Source organism: Delphinapterus leucas, chromosome 17 (genome assembly GCF_059928025.1).
Source record: "Delphinapterus leucas isolate spDelLeu-1000000601 "Yukka" chromosome 17, BTC_Dleu_Yukka2, whole genome shotgun sequence".
NCBI lineage: Eukaryota > Metazoa > Chordata > Mammalia > Artiodactyla > Monodontidae > Delphinapterus > Delphinapterus leucas.
The window spans coordinates 82,266,496-82,287,360 of record NC_143145.1 but is presented as its reverse complement, the minus strand read 5'-3'; the positions used below and the strand labels follow the sequence as shown (position 1 = coordinate 82,287,360).

Sequence of the window (20,865 nt, the reverse complement as noted above, 5' to 3'; positions counted from 1 at the left end):
GGGTTTTCTCCACAAGAGATGGATGGTAACGGCAGATGAGCTTTGGGGCCACATCTGGGGCTGAAGAAATGTTGGATGCTGGGTTTTGGCAAGTGCACACGAGGTGTGCTTAGTGGTTTCCTTCAAATCAAGAAATAACTGTGAGAGAATGTAAGAAAGTACCACCGTAATAATGTGTCTGCTTCAAAATATTTGTGTTTATCAGACTTTAAGTAGTGAGAAAGTGTCTTTCCAAAATTCTTACTGACAACCTATAGCCAGTTTTAGATGAGAACGGCTGAGCTAAGATAAGTTTAAAAAATAAGCAAGCTTTCCTTAATGCTTTAGCTTTTATCCCAATACCCGTATTCAAGGGGAAAATGTGGGCTTCAGAGAGAGACAGATCCTTTCATTAGGGAGACAGCTGAAGCTCAGAGAAGCAGAGTCTGGCCTCAAATCCTGGTCTCAATCTGGGGCAGATTACACAGGTTTTCTGAGTCTCAGTTACTTTGTCTGTGAAATGGGGCTGATACCTATACTAGAGTGATCTCTGTGACATTGGCCATCCCACCCAGGGCACATTTGCGAGAGAAGAAGCCCTCCATTAATCATCACGCCCAGACAACAGATGTCAGTTGGGACCATTCCAGACAAACCGGGGAGTGGTCACTGCGTGGGGCTTCCATCAGGAGGAGTGAGAGAGTGTGACCGCAGTGCTGTCACCTGGGTGGCACTCAGCACTAAATTGATTCCTTGGTCCTCTGCCTGAGACTTGTCTCTCGTACTGCTTCCTTCCTACTGCTTGGCTGGTGTCATGATGGGAGGACAAACACAAAGAACAGCTCGGGTAGAGGGCAGGCTCTTCTCAGCCTCACAGCCAGAGGGGCCCTCTGAGAATGTCAATCAGATTCTGGCACTCTTCTGCTTACGACGCCCCAAACGTTTCCTAACTTGCTAAGAGTGAAAGCCCAAGTCATCACCACCTCATACCAGTCCTTCCCTGGCTCCCCCAGATCCAGCCTCAGCGCTTCCCGATGTCGCCAGGCAAGCTGTCCCTCTGTCCCCAGGCCTCAGCCCTTCTGCTACATCCGCTGTCCCCTGCCTCCCCGGCCTCTGCACGGACAGTTCCTTCACCCTCCATCAGGTCTTTGGTCCAGGGGCCTTCTCAGTTAGAAAATCCATCCCTCCCTTACCCTGGCATTTCTTTTCTTTCTACAGCTCAAAGGTACTTCTTTTTCAGCAGTAAGATAAATAATTTCAACTATGGGGATTCAGCCCCGAGCCGCCAACATACATGGTCTCGGACCACAAACCTTCAGTGCAGATGGAGGTGTCTGCACGTGCTTGATGCTGAATCTCATTTACCATCTGTGTCTGAGCTCTGATTCTTTTGGGCAGTTTGTATCAACACAATCACGCCATGATGAGTGCTGAGAAAGCTTAATTCTTGGTGACCTGCAAGAAAGCACTGAAACAGTCCATTAGTTATATCCAATTAGAGATTCAGCCGAGGGGTTCGTCTTAGTGACGCTGAGTTGTGCTGCCTGCGTAGGCTTCCTGGTGCCGGGGGTTACACTCCCCAGGCGGTGCCAGCAGGCTCAGGGCTCACCGGGCCCCCTCCCCCTGCACCCCTCCCCATGCCCCTGTGCAGAGGGGCGGGCCCCACAAGATCCTGGGCAATGTTATGCAGTGTTACCTGGGAATATTTGAGCATTGTGGCTGAAAAGATGGTACTGGGGAAGTTCCCCAAACATAAACAACTACATCTCTTTTTCCGGATTGAGAAAGTGTTCAGACAAAAACCCCCAAAGCTGACATTTGCTAAACACATTGTGTGCACTTTGACAGGAAGATGAGGACTCACCTGTAAGGTTCATGGCCCTTTAGCCTTTTCCTTAGGCTCTGGGATTTCTTGTTTATGTCACCCAAGGTTGGTAGGGCCTGAAATGTGTCAAGAGTTTGTCTCCCAGGATGGAAGAAAGGGCACTGAGAGGTCATGTCCCCAGGTCACCTGCCGGCTGAGAGATTTGGGAGACGGGCTGGCCCAGAGATTCTTTGGTACCCCATCTCTAAATTGGGGAGCTAAGTATTTAGAAGGGCCTGGGTGGAGAATCTTTCAGTTAGGGCCCTACTTAGGATTTAAGGTCCCATGAGTTTCACTGGAGAATCAGTGAGTTTGCCCCCAACTCAGGGCATGTGTGTGTGTGTGTGTGTGTGTGTGTGTGTGACATTTGCACAGAGGCACGTCTCTCTAGGGGAGGTCCCATAGGCCATTTCCCAATGAAAATTTGAACCGTATACCCCCAGTGGAGAATGGAAATCTGCAACATTAAGGACACAGCAGGAAGAATGATATTTTTATGTGACTCTATCATTTATTTGATAAACGGAGAATTTCGTTGCAGCAGATTGAGAACTCTTGGAGTTTTAGACCAACAGGGAATGAATTACACCAATGGGCCATCTGCATAAAGAAGATGAGGAGGCCTTTGCCACGCGCTCGCTCGGCAGGAGCGTGGGGGGTTTGACAATGCTAGTTCTCTGACCCCCTTTGTTCCTCAGTCACTGGTGGGTGCGGGTGCTCCTTGGAGAGGGTCAGAGTCTGGGAAACCAAACCCTGTTGTCCACTCCTACTGGCACATATAGATCTAAGATTAAGAGGCAAAGCCAAAGAGCGCAAAGCCAGGTGGACCCTGAAATAAACTGAGGAATAAGAGCAAAGTTGGGTGCAAAAGGAGCCTGGGAAGGTAGGCTCTGTTTAAGGCACAGATCTGCATGAAGAGCAGCCACAGCACTTTCTAGATGATTCACACTTGAGCAGTGCTTTGGGCAACCAGCAGGAGCAGGGCACAACACTTACTGATGGATGGGTGGATGGATGGATGGGTGGATGGATGGGTGGATGGATGGGTGGATGGATGGGTGGATGGATGGATGGATGGATGGATGAATGGGTGGATGGGTGGATGCATGGATGGATGGATGCATGGATGCATGGATGGATGGATGGGTGGATGGGTGGATGGATGGATGGATGGATGGATGGGTGGATGGGTGGATGGGTGGATGGATGGATTACTAGGCGTTCATTTATTCAGTAGTATTCAGTGTTTACATGTGCCGGGAGCAAGGGGTTCAAAACTAAGGAAGACGTGAGCCCTGCACTTATGACACATGTGGTTTAGGGGAGGGAGTTCAAGAGGCCCTGGACACGATAACTCACTTGTGCAGGAGGATGGCCCACGTGAGGTGGACAATGTTTTGGCTGATAGACAATCTGTGAACGCATCCACTGTTTGACATATCATCAATAATTTCAGGTGATTTTCATAACAGAATTACTAGATATTCTTTCATTATTTATTCAAAATCATCCTAAATTGAGAAGATTGCTTCTCTTTAGGGCATTTCTCTTGAAATAGCTGCCTAGATCTGGGAGGAATATTTCCTGGTTCAACTAATTTTTATGACACTCTGATACCATAAATGGCAGATCGTGGAGTAAGGCAGCCGCCTGCTCCTTTCCGTATTTACTTCTGGGGCTGACTTTATTTGGCCATCGGCACTTCTTTAGAGTTGTTCAGTCTTGACATCTTGGATGGGTTAGAGGTGGTCCTTTCCTCCTGAAACATACAATGGCCCTTAATGATCCTGAATGAGCCTGATGGCAAAGGACTCAATTCAGTTCCACAAATAAACTCCTGGTGTCTAGATGTTTAAAACTCTCCATTCCAGTTAGATTTGTGAAGAGGCTGCCCCTCATCACCACATAGCTGATATCTTGGGTGATCAAGGGATCACCACCAAGGGAATGAAAAACGTCTTGGCGTGATAGGATATTTAGAGGTGCTCCTTCAAATGGAATTGAGATTAAAATCACAGAACATCACCAAATATATTATATTTTATATATTATATATAAAATATATATGTATATATAAAATATAGTATATTTAATATATAAAATATTTATATATAATATATTTATATAATATATATTATATATAAAATATATATTTATATATTATATATAAAATATAATATATTTAATAAACAGTTAATTGGATTCAATGTCTTTATATGCTCATTCAAAAAGCAGGCAGGTATCATGTCTGAGACAATATTTCTAGATATCATCCTGGCTATTACTATATCTGCATTGTTTTTATCATCATGTGATGGGTTTCAGTCTCCACAATCATAACTTTGAGGACTGCAAAAGCATAATCTTTTTCGTTCTCTATAACTGATTAAAATCACACCCCTCATGAGGAAACTTTTTAAGGTGATGGAAATGTTCTCTGTCTTGATTATGGTGATAATTAAAGAACTTGTGCATATTTGTCAAAACTCATCAAACCATATACCTTAAAAGAGTGAATTTTACTACATGTGAATAATATTTCTTAACTTACAAATATTCCAAGCCCCTCTTTCCACTGATGATGGAAATCTTAATCCTTTTAATTCAAAATAAACAGTAAATTCCAACATAGAGCTTAGTTTCTCTTGGGTGAAAACTGGTCAGTTTAGGATTCTTCTCTTTCTGCTCCCTCTCTTACTCCAAGTGGACATGTCAGTTCCTGGAACTCACCCTCAGATGTGGCGAGGACCCCTGTGTGAGCACCACCCTGTGTTCTTGGCCATCCCTGAGGTGTCTCTTTCTACTTCCTCTTTGGGTCATGCTTCCTCCCTCTTAACTTGTGCTGAAGGGAACGTGTCCCATCGTGCCTTTGGTTTCCCACTTGTAAATATCCAGTGAAAAATCCTATTATAGCTTTCTCCCCAGCCATGTGACATTTTTAATATATCCTTGTGACTAAAGAATTCTATATGGCCCCATGAAGAGCAAATATATATAATGTAAATATAAATATAGATAGATAGATGGATTTTTAACTCTTTGTATGCAGTAAGCAGAAGCAGAAGAATCCAAGATTCCTTGTAAGGAAAATCATAAGGATACTATTTATGGCGATATTAAGGCTTGGAGTTGAGGCTGGTAAGTCATCAGGGTGAGCTGTGACAGGGCGAGAGAGAGGCATGGACATATATACACTAACAAACGTAAGGTCCATAGCTAGTGGGAAGCAGCCGCATGGCACAGGGAGATCAGCTCGGTGCTTTGTGACCGCCTGGAGGGGTGGGATAGGGAGGGTGGGAGGGAGGGAGACGCAAGAGGGAAGAGATATGGGAACATATGTGTATGTATAACTGATTCACTTTGTTATAAAGCAGAAACTAGCACACCATTGTAAAGCAATTATACCCCAATAAAGATGTTAAAAAAAAAAACAAAACAAAACGCTTGGCACAGACTCTGCCCTAAAATGATGTTTGAAAAAAAAAAAAAAACTTGAAAGATTTTTGTGTCCCTCATGAGATGGTGTTAAATCTTATTATGTAGGCCAAAGGTTTATAAAGCCCAAAGAATGCTGAGCTTTGCAATGATACATATACTGTGCATTCCTTGAGAGATGGGGACATTGTCGAAATGACAATAAATACGGTAAATATAAGGACGAGAGTGTTCAAGATGGTGACATTACAAACACAAGTGAAAGAATGCCCCCCAAACAGTGAAAACAAACAGCTGTTAAAGGAAGTGGATGACAATTGGGGCAAATAGAAGACAAGAATTTTCCTCTGTGCTGATGGCGGATGGGAAAGGCTTTCCGAACAGCTGAATCTACTGACTAATTGTCGGAAAGAAAAAGTCAACATCAGCTACGGTGAAAAGAACTTTTAAAAAATATTGGCAGAAATGCCCAACATATACGGATAACCTGAATCAGCAAGTTAACTTTTTCAAATACTTTTAGCTAAGGGGGTGATAGATACAACTACTTAAAATAACTACTTAAAGTCCAGTGCTCCAAGAATGGTATTTGTAGTCAGAAATACCTGCCTTTGAATATGTTCAGGTAAAATGGTCTCTTCCATTCTGTATAACATTGACACCTGGAGACCCATCCTTATAGTTTTCAAGTATTCGAGCTAATTGCAGGTTCTCTTCTAACTCACATTTTGGCCTTATCACTGGGATCCCTCAGGAGTTCACCCTTGTGTGGGGGGTGTCCCTCTCCTAAAGATAATTTGCCAACCTCTACATTTTTACAACAGAATGCGTGTCGTTAAGCTAGAAGATACAACCCTGCCGTTAAACCAACAACGTCGAGCCCTGACTTTCATGCCCAAGGACAGACACTGAACAAAGGATTCCTGACCTTTACTTGCTGTTTTAGCACATGGTATTTTAAGGTGTGTCTAAGCAACGTGGTAACTCTAAAAGTTCCCTTTGCATTGTTAGATAAGGAAGAATTTTATATTGCATTAAGGATCATGAAAAAGTCTGGAGTTTTTAGAATCTATTGTGATGCATTTAGCATTTTTAAAAAGAATCTACATGCTTTCATTGCAGAAGCAAATGCTTCGTGAATCGTGTTATCTAATACCGGTAAAGGAGAATTACTGTTACAGATTCCAGCAAAACGTGTGTTTCTCGTAGCGGGATCATATGTTTTCTTTCAACTTAACAATATAAACTATGTGACTCTTCTTGATGTAATTTGAGAATAAAATTTAGTGCTCATCTATGATAATCACTTTGTTCTAAAATTTCTAGTACATTTATTTCTCTTCCTTTGAATTTAGACGATAAGTTTTGTTTTTTTTCGGTGCGTGTATATTAAATTTAATTTATAGCAGCTTCTGGAAGCACAGAGTTGAGAAGTATTGAAGGTGCGTGCAGGTAGCAGTCAAGGTACAGGATGTGGTCATTGCCCTGTACAATGATTGAGGGACGGCTGTGTTGTTTGTGCTGCAAATATATGTCTCGGTTCTAAATAATTTTTGATATGCATGTTTTAAACCTTTAACTATTCATTCATTTTTGTCATATGTATTTTAATTTTTTAAAGGTCTTTATTATTTTTAAAAATTTTTACTGAGGTATAGTTGATTTACAATGTTGTGTTAGGTTCAGGTGTACAGCAAAGTGAATCAGTTATACATATATGTATATCCACTCTTTTTAAGATTCTTTTCCCATATAGTTTATTACAGAGTACTGAGTTCCCTGTGCTATACAGTAGGTCTTCATTAGTTATCTATTTTATATATAATATCTTTATTTTTTTTTAAGTTGTAAACAAGTTCACTCTTTGCCTTAAATGAAAGTATTCTGGGTAAACAGAAACAGTGTTTCTCTATAAAGACTTCTGTTCATGCTCGTCCACACACTCGTCTTATGAAGAATTCTACCATGAGTTTTAGCTTAATTCAGTTCATGCAGCTACACAGGTTTTAAGACCAGATCATCTTAATAGGTAGTTTTTAAGGTTTCTGTGATTGTCCTAAATTCATCAGTGTTCTAATTTTCTGTTTAAGCTCAGCTGGGTTTCACTCTGGGGCATTTTAGAATATGTAAGACAGCACAAAGAAACTGACTTATCTTCTCTGCTTACACCATTTCCCAGTATACCACGTTTGTCTTTTTAAAGGTCAGGTGTGATGGAAACAGACAATGTTTCTCGCTTACTTTGCTTTCTTACTTGTTGGATTTTCATGTCTGAGTTCTTTGGAAAATGTTAATGTGAATTTCTATAAATGCAGCTGTTCAGTTGCACTGAGGATGATTTAGAAAGAGTTCTAGGATCCTGGAATAAAAGGTACTCATTGTATCCAAGACATTATCCATATTAGTAGTATCAGCAAGAGCAATCTCTTTCCTAAGTTAGTGACTTCTACCAGTGTCTCAGAAGTTGCTTTAATTCTAAGGTCAAACATAGTGGATCATAATTTGCTGGTCCCTCACTGAGCTCTTTTTTAAAAACCATATTTAAATTTGCATCTCTCTAGGATCTTTGTATTTTTTCCCTCTCAAGGCTATTAAAAATCTCCATTATTGGAATAGTGATCTCCACGAAGTAGCAGCATGAGTGACCAGCTGTGATTAAAAAATCTCCATTATTGGAATAGTGATCTCCATGAAGTAGCAGCATGAGTGACCAGCTGTGATTAGAACAGCCAAACTTCAGGGGAAGAAATTACCACTTTTATCTAATTAAGAGAGAGAAGAGGTTTTTTTTAAATACAATTTCTCATAATAACTGTGAAAGTGTAGTGGTTAATGAAAGTGCGTAATTGCTAACAATAATTATTTTGAAACAGTAGTTCTGGGAATAGCTGAGAGTCTGTATGAATGGGTTAAACATGAAATAGTCAAGAGTGTGTTTGAATAGGGGTGCACATAAGAAAAAGGGCCAAGGCCAAGTACCATGGAAAAACTCACGTCAACTAGATTAAAGAATGGTCTGATTCCCTTCCAGGGTATCTAACTACATTCAAAGAGAAAATAAATATGAGAAAGATAATACCAGATTTCTGACATTTCAGTGGTGGTTCATGATATCTACGTGTACACTGGCAGGAGGCCAGGTGCCGAGTCAGAGTCTAACATGTTTATCAACCTCATCGGCACCAGAGGAGATTCTGGGAATCGAAGCCTTCATCAATCCAAAAATAACAAAGTCAAGTTTTGGCTTGGACAGGTAATAAAAAGATCCTTCTAAATTCGTGCCCACAAGTTTTTCTCTAATTTCTCTAACCAAAAAGACACTCAAACGGAAAATTCCTGAGATGCTCAGTTGATACCAGCTAGGAAGTACAGTAGGTGTGGTCATTTCTTGGTATGCATCTTGTCCTCAAGTTGAGTTGAAGTGGGACTTAGCCAAGAACAATGCCACCGTGAGTAAGTCCCAGTTTCCTCTTCTGTTAAAAACAAGTACCCTCACCCCCCACCAACAAAAGAAAAAAACCCGATTCTACCTCCAGATAGGACGGACAGTATAGCTTGTAACAAAATGACCATCCTGCTGACAACTAGAAATGTTTGTCTTTTTTCATTGGTTTTGAAGGCACTGAAGAGCTGCCAAGGCAGTTAGGGCTTGAGGGTCCACGATCTTCGATAGGAAGGAAGTTCAGAGGAGAACCTGATACTCAGCAGGGCTTTCTGTTCTGTTGTTCGTTAAGTGGAAGCTTAGATCAGAAAGTGGCATCAGAGAGCCTGAGATGCTGTGCAGAGATTTAGGAGGCTCCTGGGGCAGGGATGCAGCCCAGCAGTGAAGACAGACCCTCATGAAGCCCCACCAGAAAAGAGGGACCTTTGTGTGGGTTCTCCCCGGGGCAGGCCCTGCAGGCCATTAAAGGGGGAAGTGACCCCAGGAAGCAACAGTGAAGGAAGGTGGAAGAGAGAAAGAGAGAGGCAGAGCTGATCTGAATATGTATCCCAGAGGTCACTGCTGTAGGCAGCAGGCACTGGATCCCTGTGACCTCAGCTGGCAGCCTGGGAACCCACAGCCCTGGTGGCAAAGCAGCCTTAGGGGAGGGAGCTCAGGTCCTCGGGCCGCGCAGACAGCTCTACCCCTGCCACCACGCTCACTCCACCCATGAGCTCATTTCACACAGGAACTTCGGGGCCACAGCAAGGCTCTACATGGAAAACTACAGAATGTTATTGGAAAAATGTAAAAAGACACAAATTAATAGAGATATAGGGACTTCCCTGGCGGTCCAGTGGTTAAGAATCCAATGCAGGGGACGCAGGTTTGATCCCTGGTCGGGGAACTAAGATCCCACATGCCGCGGGGCAACCAAGCCCACGTGCCGCAGCTACGGAGCTCACATGCTCTGGAGCCCATGCGCCACCACTAGAGAAGCCCAGGCACTGCAACTAAAAAAATAAATAAATAAAAATATACTATGTTCCTGGATTGGAGGACTCAATATTATAAAATTCTCACTTCTCTCCTAATTGATCTGCAGTTTCAGTGCAATATCAATCAAAATTCCAGAAGTATTTTTTAATGGAAATTGACACTGTCATTCTAAAATATATGTGGAAATGCAAAGAGTCAAACACATCCCAAATAATCTTGAAGATTATTAATCTTGAGAAAAACAAAACCGGAGAACTCACACTGTCACATATCAAGATTTAAAGTTAATGCAATTAAAACAGCATTAATTGGTACAAGACAAATAGAGCAGAGAAACAGGCAAAAGCCAGAAGAATATCTACATATCCTTATGTCCAGCATCAAGGAAACAATAGTCTTTTAATGAATTCAGAGAGTAAACTGGGTATCATTATAGAAAAAAAAAATCATGAGCCCTATTTTATACTAAACCTAAAAACCAGTTCCATACAAATTTAGGTCTAAGTGTGAAAGATAAAACAATAAAATATCTAGAACATAGGAGAAACTCTTCATGACCCTGGGAATAGATTAGGATTTAAATTTTTTTTAATTGGGCTAAAGTATACATAACATGAATTTTGCCATTTTAACCATAATTAACTGTACAATTTAGTGACATTAAGTCCACTCACGCTGCTGTGCAACCATCACCACCACCATCTCCAGGGCTCCTTCCGCTTGCAGAACGGAAACTCTGGAGCCATTGAATAATGATGCCCGTTCTCCTCTCTCTGTTCCCTAACCCCAGGCCCTGGCTACACCTCTCCACTTTCTCTCTCTATGAATTAGAGTCCCTCAGGCACCTCATCTAAGTGGAATCATACAGCATTTTTTTTTTTGTGGCTGGCTTATTTCACTTAGAACCGTATCTTCAAGGTTCCTCTGTGTTGTAGCAGGTGTGAGAATTTACTTTTTTTTTTTTTTAAAGGCTGACTCGTATTCCATTGAACATATATACATTTTGTTTACCCATTCACCCATCAATGAATTAATGCACCTTTTGGGCACTGTAAATAATGCTATGAACATGGGTGTACAAATATAGACTAAGATTTTAAAGACAAAACAGAGAAAGCACTACAAATAAAGGGGGAAATGTAAATTACACCATTTTAATATTAAAGACTTTTGTTCCTCAAGACGCCATTAAGACAAGTCAGAAAGTGTGAGAAGATATTGTAAAATAAATACAGGCTAAGGACTTGTTTCCAGACCATATATAGAATGCCCTCAAATCAACAAGAAAAAGAGAACCCAGTTTAAAAGATAAGCTGACACTTGAATATGTCCTTTGTAAAAGAGATTTGTCCAACTAGCCAGCAAATGTAAAAAATATATCCAACTTTGTTAGTAACCATGGAAATACACTGGAAACCACAATGAAGTGTCTGTGCGCCATCAGACGGCTTAAACTTAGAAAGAATCACAGCATCAAGTATTGACGAGCCTCTGGAGCACTTGGGCCTCTCACACAGACGCGGAGCCCACAGAGCATGCGTCAGCAACAGCATTCTGGAAAACTGAGACTATCTACCAAAGCTCTGTAACCCAGCAGTTCCCCAACAGAAACGTACACACGTGCGCGTGCAAAGACACGTACAGGAGCCTTCTGAGCGGGGGGTTATTTGTAATATCCCAAACCGAGAAACTGTTGTCCACAAGTAATATAGATAAATAATTTGGACTCACCTCCAGCAATGAAAATGAACAAAATGCTGTTAAACAAAACAACATGGATGAATTTCCCAAAGGTTGAGTGAGAAACAACATGGATGAATTTCCCAAAGGTTGAGTGAGAAACAACATGGATGAATTTCCCAAAGGTTGAGTGAGAAACAACATGGATGAATTTCCCAAAGGCTGAGTGAGAAACAACATGGATGAATTTCCCAAAGGTTGAGTGAGAAACAACATGGATGAATTTCCCAAAGGTTGAGTGAGAAACAATATGGATGAATTTCCCAAAGGTTGAGTGAGACAAGCCAAGCACAAAGCGAGCACACTGTATACTTCCGCCTGTGCTCCCAGACCTGGCAAAACTGATTAAAAGCATAAAAAGTCAGGTCACTGGTTCCACTTGGGGAGCTAATGACTGGATGGGCCATCGTGGGGGTGAGACTTGGGTGAGGCTGACGTTTTATTATCTGCGTGGACGTGTGTGCGTTGAGCGTGTTGTGCACTTAGAATGTGTGCACTTTATATCTGGTTAACAAATAGTCTGTTTAAAAACTTTATGTGTATACATACATACACGTATTTCAGTACATAGTTCATTTGGAACTGAAAGCCACCGAGAGGCAAACAGCAGTGGTGGACAAGCAGACCGCTGGGGTCTGAGTCCTGGTTCGGTCAGCTACTAGATGGTGTCCTTGGGTGAGGAATTTAATTCTGTGTGTCTCACTCCCTTCAACTGTAAAATGAGAAAATAAGTAGTGCTTACCTCATGGCTTATTCTAAGAATTAAATGAGCTACTATATAAAAAACCCTTAGAAGGGTCTGTAGGTTTGTACCTTGTAAGGGCTGTAAGAACCATTATTACCACTAGCAGTAGTAGACAAAATAAACGCTATGATTAAAATTTATAAATCTTTTTCTGGCAGACCGTATGATTCAGGAAGGCAAGAATTACATGTTACATGCTTGTGCGTGTCCCACAAGGCATAGGCTAGGACGTTGAACGTAAAATAGTAAGTGGGTAATTTTTATGGTAATAGTAATAATATAGTAGTAATATATAGCAATATAGTAATGTACTAATATAATACTAATAGCAATGCTATTTTTTTCTAGAGAAAGGAAATGTCCTAATGGTCACTGAGTTCATTTTTTATCGTACACGTTGATATTTTTTAACATCGAGGCAGCGTCTCTTGGAAAATTGAAGAAAGTCCTGATTAGTCATGATGTGACAGGTCCAGGTGAGATTTTCTTAGTAAGAAGTTTGTTCTTCCGATTAATTAAAAGTAGCATAAAAGGTGGATGAAAGGAAAGATGAATGTATAACTCATGGAAAATTGAGATGAGAAAATAATTTTAAGAAATTATGGCTAGATGAAGTTTTGTTGGATTAGACTTATTACATGACTTTAAAAGCTCACTGCTGTGTTATTATGAAGGACATTTCCTAGGAATACAGACGCTTTATTGTGTGTGTGTGTGTGTGTGTGTGTGTGTGTGTTTAAAATCTCCAGACCCACTAGGCAGTTTTCAAAATTGCATCTGTCATGTTTCCCTGCAGGTGCGTTTCCCCTGGCTCCTGTCCTCCACGCCCTGCAACAAACTAGAAACTTAGGAATCATCCTTGATTATCCCATCCTCTCCCTGTCTTCTACCCGATCCACAGCTGTTAACTAGGTCTTGTCAACTCTACCTCATTAATATCTTCTTTATCTTTATCTTTATTAATATCGTCTTTATCTCCCTTAGAGCTATTGAATTCAAACTTAAATTTATTTGACTCTGGAATCTGCATTATTTATTGCTAAAATGCAACTACATATTTTAACTCATATCATGGTACCTAAACCGTTTATTACATTTATTTCCAGACGCCTTTTCTCCTTCTACTAGATTTTGAATGTTTTGAGGTCTGGTATTATATAGTATTCATCTCTGTTCTCCCAGTGCCTAATTTAGTGCTTAATAGTGTAGAAATTTAATGAATGACAATGTATTGAATGAATGGATTTAAATCAGTGAAATGATTTTGAGTAAAGCTCTTCAAAAGGAATGAGGAGAGCTTAAAATGACTTTTGCAAGAAAGAAGTGTGTGTATTTTGGGCCAAACCGAGGAGAAAGGAAGAAGAAAAGGGAAGGTCAAGTGTATAGAAAGAAAACAGACACGTGATAAAGGAGATGAAGATCACATGAAGGAAATTATTAGAAGGAAGCAGAAATAAGGAATTGAAGAGAGGGAAGAAAGACACGCTACGCCGGCCCCCATACATGGCGTCCCTGCAGAGAGGCGTGGCCTCTGCCTGATCTCCACCAGGGACGGAAACTTCCACCATTTCCTGTTTTTATCCTAAGTCCCCCGACAAACAAGGTCTGGATTTGCAGAGCAGCTGTAGATGGGTCAGAACAGGGCCGTTAGCAGAAATCCCTGGCTTAAGCAGGCTCTAGGTTTTAAAAATTATTTTGAGACTCCTCTTGGTGATGAGGGAAGCCCACAGTGTTGGAAGATCTAAGCCCAAAGACTGCAGGAGGTACCGTGGAGTTGCTGTGAGAACAGGACCTTTTCTGGATGAAAGGAAGAAGAGGAAAGTTACTCGAAGGGGCGGGGTTTTGAAGGGTCAGGTGTTATTACCACGGTTGGTTGATACAAAGAATAAAAATGGCCAAGGGAAAATTAAAGGAACATTGTGATTTGAAATATATTTAAGAAGCTAAATTACTCATATAGAAAAAGCTTTAGATGGAGGAACCAACAGACTTCTAAATATTGATTTTTTTTCCGGTGGAACACTGATTAAAAACCTGTGCAGGTATGGAAAGACTTCAGCTAAACTCTCAGGACCCTTTTTTAACTTCCCACTTTAAAAGGAGAAGCTGCTAACAACGTTATTCTTTTAGCTCGGATACAGTTGTATCTGTGGGTATCTCACCTCAAATAGAATAAATAGAAAACTTCAGTAAAGAGCCCTATGTTTACAGTATACTTTGTAAACCTTCAGAATAGGGATTATTTGGGTACCTTAAAACAAACAAACTAGACTCCTGGGCCCACCGCAGAGATTCTGATTTAGTAGGGATTGAGTCATCAGAAATAAGCTTTTTTTTTTTTTTTTTTTCTTTTTGCAAGCATCTTAGGGGATTCTGAGTCACGCGGTCTCAGACCATTGGTTCAAAAAGCTCTGCTTTCTGATGTAAGAGTTCTTTGCTGAGCTCCTGCTTTGTTGCCGGAACTTGTCAGAGGCTGGGCATTCAAATATGGACAGGGTGCAGGTGATCTCTGCCCTCACCGTCCGGGCTGGGTCGGGGCAGACACATAAGAAATAAGCAGGCAAAGTATGGCACCTCGTCTGAAAGTGACCCTTAGAGTGGCCAGGAGACCTAGCCTTGTCCAGAAGAACGCAAAGATTCCCCGGGAAAAGATGAAAAATGACAGGTAGGCCAGGAGTGAGGGCTGGCTTTGGTGAGACACTTGGGGATTTTTATGGGCTCTCCTGAGTGATGGGGTCGGGGTACTTGACACTCAGGTGAGGAAAGCTGAAAGCAATTACTATAACATGATTTTAAAATTCTTTGACTAAACTATCCTTCCTGCATTCTGCACACTCTTTTCACTAAAAGAAAAAAAAATTACCATGATAGAATATCTAGGCTATGTGCTTCTTTCTTTTCCTTTTCAAAATTTGTCTTATATATAAAGTCTGAGATAAACCATCACCCAATCTGAGCCTAGAACATTGCTGTACCTGTACTCACCTCTCCTATTCTGTCCCCCAAAGCCGTCATCCTAAATTTTCTTTTATCATTTCTTGATTTTTTAAATTCTTGCTTAAAAAAAAAGTCTTTACTAATTATGTAGGTATCCCTAAAAATACTTTTGATAGTTTTTGTGCTTTGTAAAAATTGTGAGAAATTATTGTACATAATTAATTTATCCATCTCTTGTTAATGGATAATTGTGCTGTCTCCAGTTGAACTGTTACATACACACTGGAGTGAATATTCTCATATGTCTCCCCAAGCGCATAGAAGCCAGAGCTCCCTAGGGAGGAGGTTCCCAAATGGGGGTGATGTGGCATCCCCCAGGGACACTTGGCAATGTCCGAAGGTTGTTTTTTGTTGTCAGACTGGGGACGGAGTGCTACCAGCATCTGGTGGGCAGAGGCCTGGGATGCTGCTGAACATCCTACAATGCACAGGACGGTCCCACAACCAGGAATTATCCAGCCCCAAATGTCAGTGGTGATGAGGCTGAGAAACCCTGCTCTAGGGTAAATCCATAGAAGCCAACTGCAGGATCAAAGCATAGGATCGTGTTCAGCTTTATAAGATAACCTGGTATTTTCAAAAGGGATTGTACTGTTTTACTGTTACCTAGAGTGTATATGAATTTATATGACATCATATTCTCATAAACACCTAGTACACTTAATTTTCGCCTTTATTAGATGGGTCTAAGATGGTATCGCATCGTGGTCTTACTTCGCATTTCCCTGATTTCTAAGAAGAGTGAGCATTCTTTCATTTTTTTTGTCTGTTGAATTTCGTCTTCGGCGGAAATGCATGTTCTTGTCTATAAGATTTAGGGTAAAGGCAAAGGTCATCTGAGAAAAAGTACTCAAAAAGTGGTTTTAAAAAGATGGAAGTTTATTTCACACTCAGGTAACAGTCCCAGCGTGAGCAGTTGTGAGGACTCTGCTTCCCTGCCAGACCTCAGGGGCCAGGGTCCTCTCAGCTTGTTCGTATACCACCAGCTCCGCGTCAGTCTCCTCTGAGCGGTCAGAGCTGGTCACGGCACGTGGGAAAGAGGGCAAGTCCCCGGCAACAATGTCTTTTAGGCAAGTGCAGTGGCAACTGCCCACATTACTCCTGGTCACATGTAATTACTGAGAAGCTAGTCATCCTGTTATCTGTAGCTGCAGAGACTCCTGGGAAATGTGGGCTGCAGCCTTGCCGGGGTTGAAGAAGGAGTGGCGGCACAGCTAGCAGTTACCCCTGCAGTGTCTTGTCTGGTTGGTGGTATATTTGGATGAACTGAAATTCTTAATTTTAATGGGGTTGAATTTAACAATATGGTATTTTTTCTAATGATCAGCACATTTCATATCTTAAGGAAGTCCTTTCTCTACCCCTAAGATATTCCATATAGATAGATACATAGATAAATAGATGGATGTAGATATGGGTAGATAGATATTCATATAAGTATGTATGTTCATACGCACATATATATATATATATATATATATATATAAAGCCTCGTCCTCTAAGATTTAGATGTCTACTCCAACTGTAGTTGATTTCCGTGTCTGACAGGAGGCTAGAATCCACTTTCCCTCTTTTCCGTGTGTATAGCCAGTGGTACCCACTGCTTATCACAGGTTCCATCTTTTCCTGAGGGCTCGACAAAGTCTGCCCACCTCCATCACATACAGGCAGGCTTTGCTTTGCACGGCTTCTGTCTGCACTCATTCCAGTTACAATGATTTAGTTAAATAATAGAAATCCCCCGACAACGTGCTTCAAACTTCAGTTACCACGGTTTGATCATGGTAACTGCATAAAGTCCAAATTTCACTGCTAGCTCTTCAGCCCACGAATCGCCACCTAAGTCCCAGATGCACATCCTGAGCAGCGACCAATCACTGCGTTTCTCTCAGAGTCTGACAGTGGCGCGTCACTGCCCGTCTGTCACACGGTTCATGCACAGACAGCAAAGCACGTAGTTGTAGTTGGAGCTGTATTGACTCCTTGTCTCCCAGTGACAAACTCAACTGACACTTTACAAAAATGTGTAATTCAAAGATGAAAGCACATCAAAGAAACCAAAAGGGATAATGCTGGAAGTGAAGCTCGAATCAGACATAAATGGAGTTACAGAAGCAACATCCGACTCTGGGAATGTTGACACTGTTACCATTTGTGAGACTTTAGATAATAGCCAGCAGAATTTAGTGAAAGGAACTTGTGACCATAAATGAGGAAAGTGGTTGTGACAGAAGGATGAACACGTCCCAGAGAAGGTGATGTTGGTAAAAAAACGTCACATTAAAGGAACTCTTGGCGATATTTTATGGGATGAAAATCACAGAGGATAAAATGAAGCTGAGGGAACCTCAGAAAGCAGGTGGCCAATTTGCTAAGGCAGAAAAATGATGCCTACTCTTTACGGTGAGTTGTATGCTGAGAAGGCAAGCACCAAATTACTCTTGATAAGGTTTATTTTTTAAAACAAAGACGTACACCTTTTAATTCTCAATGTTTCTAATGTATTAAATTACACTGTATTACAGTGTTCTAAATATGGTGTTGATTTTTTTCATCTTATACATTTATAACTAACAGTAAGAGACTTTTTGATGTCTTTTGATATCACGCATGGTCTCAGCGTGTGGTCTTTTCATGGTTCTGCCCTATTGCTCAGAGCCAGTTGTGTAAACGTGTAGGTCAATTCCAAGTCCTTTTTTCTATTCCATCAGTTTATCTATGCCAGCACCAATTCTGTGTTGTCTTACTTAGTATAGATTTATAATACATTTTGATACCTGGTAGGATGACTCTCCTACCTTACTGTAGTCCTGGAGTGCCTGAGACAGTCTTGGGCTGTGCTCATCCACATACATCTTACCATGCACTTGTCAACTTTCTTGTAAAACCCTATGGTGAATTTGATGTAATTACATTGAAGTTTTGGACCTGACATCTCTATAATTTCTTTATACTCATGAATATAGGCTCACTCTCTATTTGTTTATGTCTTCTTTACTGTCACTCCTGAAATTTAGGTAATCTTTCTACAAATTATACTACATCTGTCTTTAGATTTACCCTACATTCTTTTTTTTTTTTTTTTTTGCGGTACACGGCCCTCTCACTGTTGTGGCCTCTCCCGTCGCGGAGCACAGGCTCAGCGACCATGGCTCACGGGCCCAGCCGCTCCGCGGCATGTGGGATCTTCCTGGACCGGGGCACGAACCCGTGTCCCCTACATCGGCAGGTGGACTCTCAACCACTGCGCCAGCAGGGAAGCCCTACCCTACATTCTTAAGTTTTTATTACGCTTCTTGCCTGTTCCTTTCTGGTCAATAGAAATGTCATGGGTTTTTATATATTTATTATATATCTAACCATTTTCCTCATCTCTATTGATTCCACTATTTTCTGTAACTTCTTGGGGTTTTAAATTTAGAAAGTCACATTATCCATGAATAATCACCATTCTGTTTCTTCTTTTCCAAAAAATTACTTTTCATTCTCCTTTCTTCCTTCCTTCTTTCCTTCCTTTTTTCTTTTTTTCCCTTTATTTAATTGCATTGACAAATGCAATAATCAGTGATAATTTCTAAATTTTTACCATTAAGATTGTGACTTTACATTACTATTTAAACATATCAGTCTTCTATAAATAACGTACTGAAATGCATTTATGTGAGTTTATTTTGCTGTGTTTCGCTTTTAAATACTTTTTAAAGAATTTAACAGAGAGTTTGTGCCCCTGGCAGAGAACCCTCCCTCTTCTTCTGCTTCCCCTGCTCTGAGTAGTCAGGTAGCTCGCTGAGGCCTGCATTTCTCTGCTGCTATAACTTGGATGTGCATAGTTTTGTACGCAAATTGCCTGACAAGTGTATTTTAACAGGAAATTAGGAGATTCTATGAATAAAATCACAGTACTAGTATATTTTATGCTAAGAGTCAAAGTGATCTCCTTTGTCAACTTACACAGGTAAACAGTTGGTTTCTTGAGAGGATTGTTGTTAAATATGAAAAGGAAGATGGCAATCAAGAAGTGCTGTTCCCGTGCAACAGGTGTGCTGTCACTGCCCATTTCTTCCAGCTGTGTCACCAGCCTGCCCCCTCCATCCGTCTGGCCACCTCCTCCCCTCCTTTAAAACCCGAGCTGAAGGCCTTCTCTCCCCAGGAAGCTGCTCTTTATCCACACTAGTAATTACTAAATGTTGTAACATTTAGTATTTTTCTTTTCTGGAATAAGCATGCTGAAATGGAAAGGACGCTGAATTAGGTCTTAGAAAACAGGCTTTTGATTCTGTTTCTCAAACAGGTGCTCTGTTTCCCGCTAGTTCTGCAAACGTGGGTATTGCTGTCAACATCTCTGAGGTTCAATTTCCTCATATTTAAAGTGGGAATAGTACCTGTTCCTCCTGGTTCATTTGAATCAGTTAAAATCAAATGAAGGTGTATGTATGAACTGTGAACTCTAAAGCATTATTCTAATATGGTGTAGATATAATATAGCTTAAGAGAATTAAGTTGCAAGGGCAGCTCTGGAATTCATTGACCATTCATAGGAGTATCACTTAAACTCTCTGGTCCTCAGTTTCAGACTCTTTATGGTAAGAATGATTAACTAAGACCTACCTACTTTATAGGGTTGTTATGAACAACATCTTAAAACAAAGTGCGCTATAAATAGAAATCATATAACGAATTTCCTGTTGTTATTAATCTGTAGAATATGTTGGTTCATCCATTCAGTCATGGTACAAATAGTAATTTACCGTAAACCATAGTAGGAAGTAGAGTAGATAAGGAGATTCAGGGATAAAGTAATATGGTCCCTGACTGCAAGGACTCAGTAGACGCCCACGTGAAAACAAATGTTCACGACCTAAGGGCCATGATAGAGACATGTGTGAGAGCCCAAGTGCCAAGGTGGATGTCTAGGTGATTACATGTTCCCTGAATCTAGAGAACACATGCATTGCATTGTGTTTATTCATTTATTCATCCATTGACTCAAGCACAAACTGCATGCCTCCTAGGTGTCAGGCACCATACCAAGTCCTGGATACCTAGGGATAAAAAATGAAGCGCCCCTGTCTTCAAGGAGCTTCCACTTGTTGATGAGGTAGGGGAGGAGGGATGCGTGCTCTGAGTTCAGCAGGTGTTTGGTCATCGCTGACTCCTGAAGAGGACACTCTTTCGGACATGTGGGGAAGCACTTCGGTTGACTGAGTGGGTTTTACCTTACAATGGTTCCGATTCTGGGAAATATCCATACTTTTGAAACTTTATAAGGAGTTGCATTCTTACTTGTATGAACAAGATGTATAACACTTCTCTGGTCTTCTGTTTGTTTTCTTACTACACATCCATTTGAAATGTATGTGCATCATAGGAATTATTGCCATTTTATAACCTTCAAGTTCTAGGAAGAGACCTTATATTTTTAGTTTTTGGAAGAACTCTTTATTTCTTAATGGGGTAAGATTGAAGTTTTTCAGAACTGGCTTTGAATTACAGCTCTTTCACGGACTAGCTCTGGGAGCCTCTGTTTATTCTTATGTAAAATAGCAATAATGACACCTATTTTGCAAAGTTGTTTGAGGATTTCACACAATATACATAAATTACCTGAAAAAGTGTCTTGCAGTGATTAGAAGGTCCACAATGACAAATGTTACTGCAATAGAAGCAATTTTAGATTAAATAAAC

General features: G+C 40.9%; 1 protein-coding gene across 1 annotated transcript in view; it reads left to right on the top strand.

Moving 5' to 3' along the window:
- RP1 (RP1 axonemal microtubule associated) overlaps positions 1 to 19,409 on the top strand; it is a 193,549-nt gene extending 174,140 nt beyond the window's left edge. The window contains 3 exon segments of the mRNA XM_089898599.1: positions 8,377 to 8,538; positions 12,588 to 12,673; positions 19,136 to 19,409. Of these exon segments, the coding sequence (XP_089754725.1) occupies positions 8,377 to 8,538; positions 12,588 to 12,673; positions 19,136 to 19,354 (467 nt within the window). The 3' untranslated portion in view covers positions 19,355 to 19,409.
- The last annotated feature ends 1,456 nt before the right edge of the window (positions 19,410 to 20,865 follow it).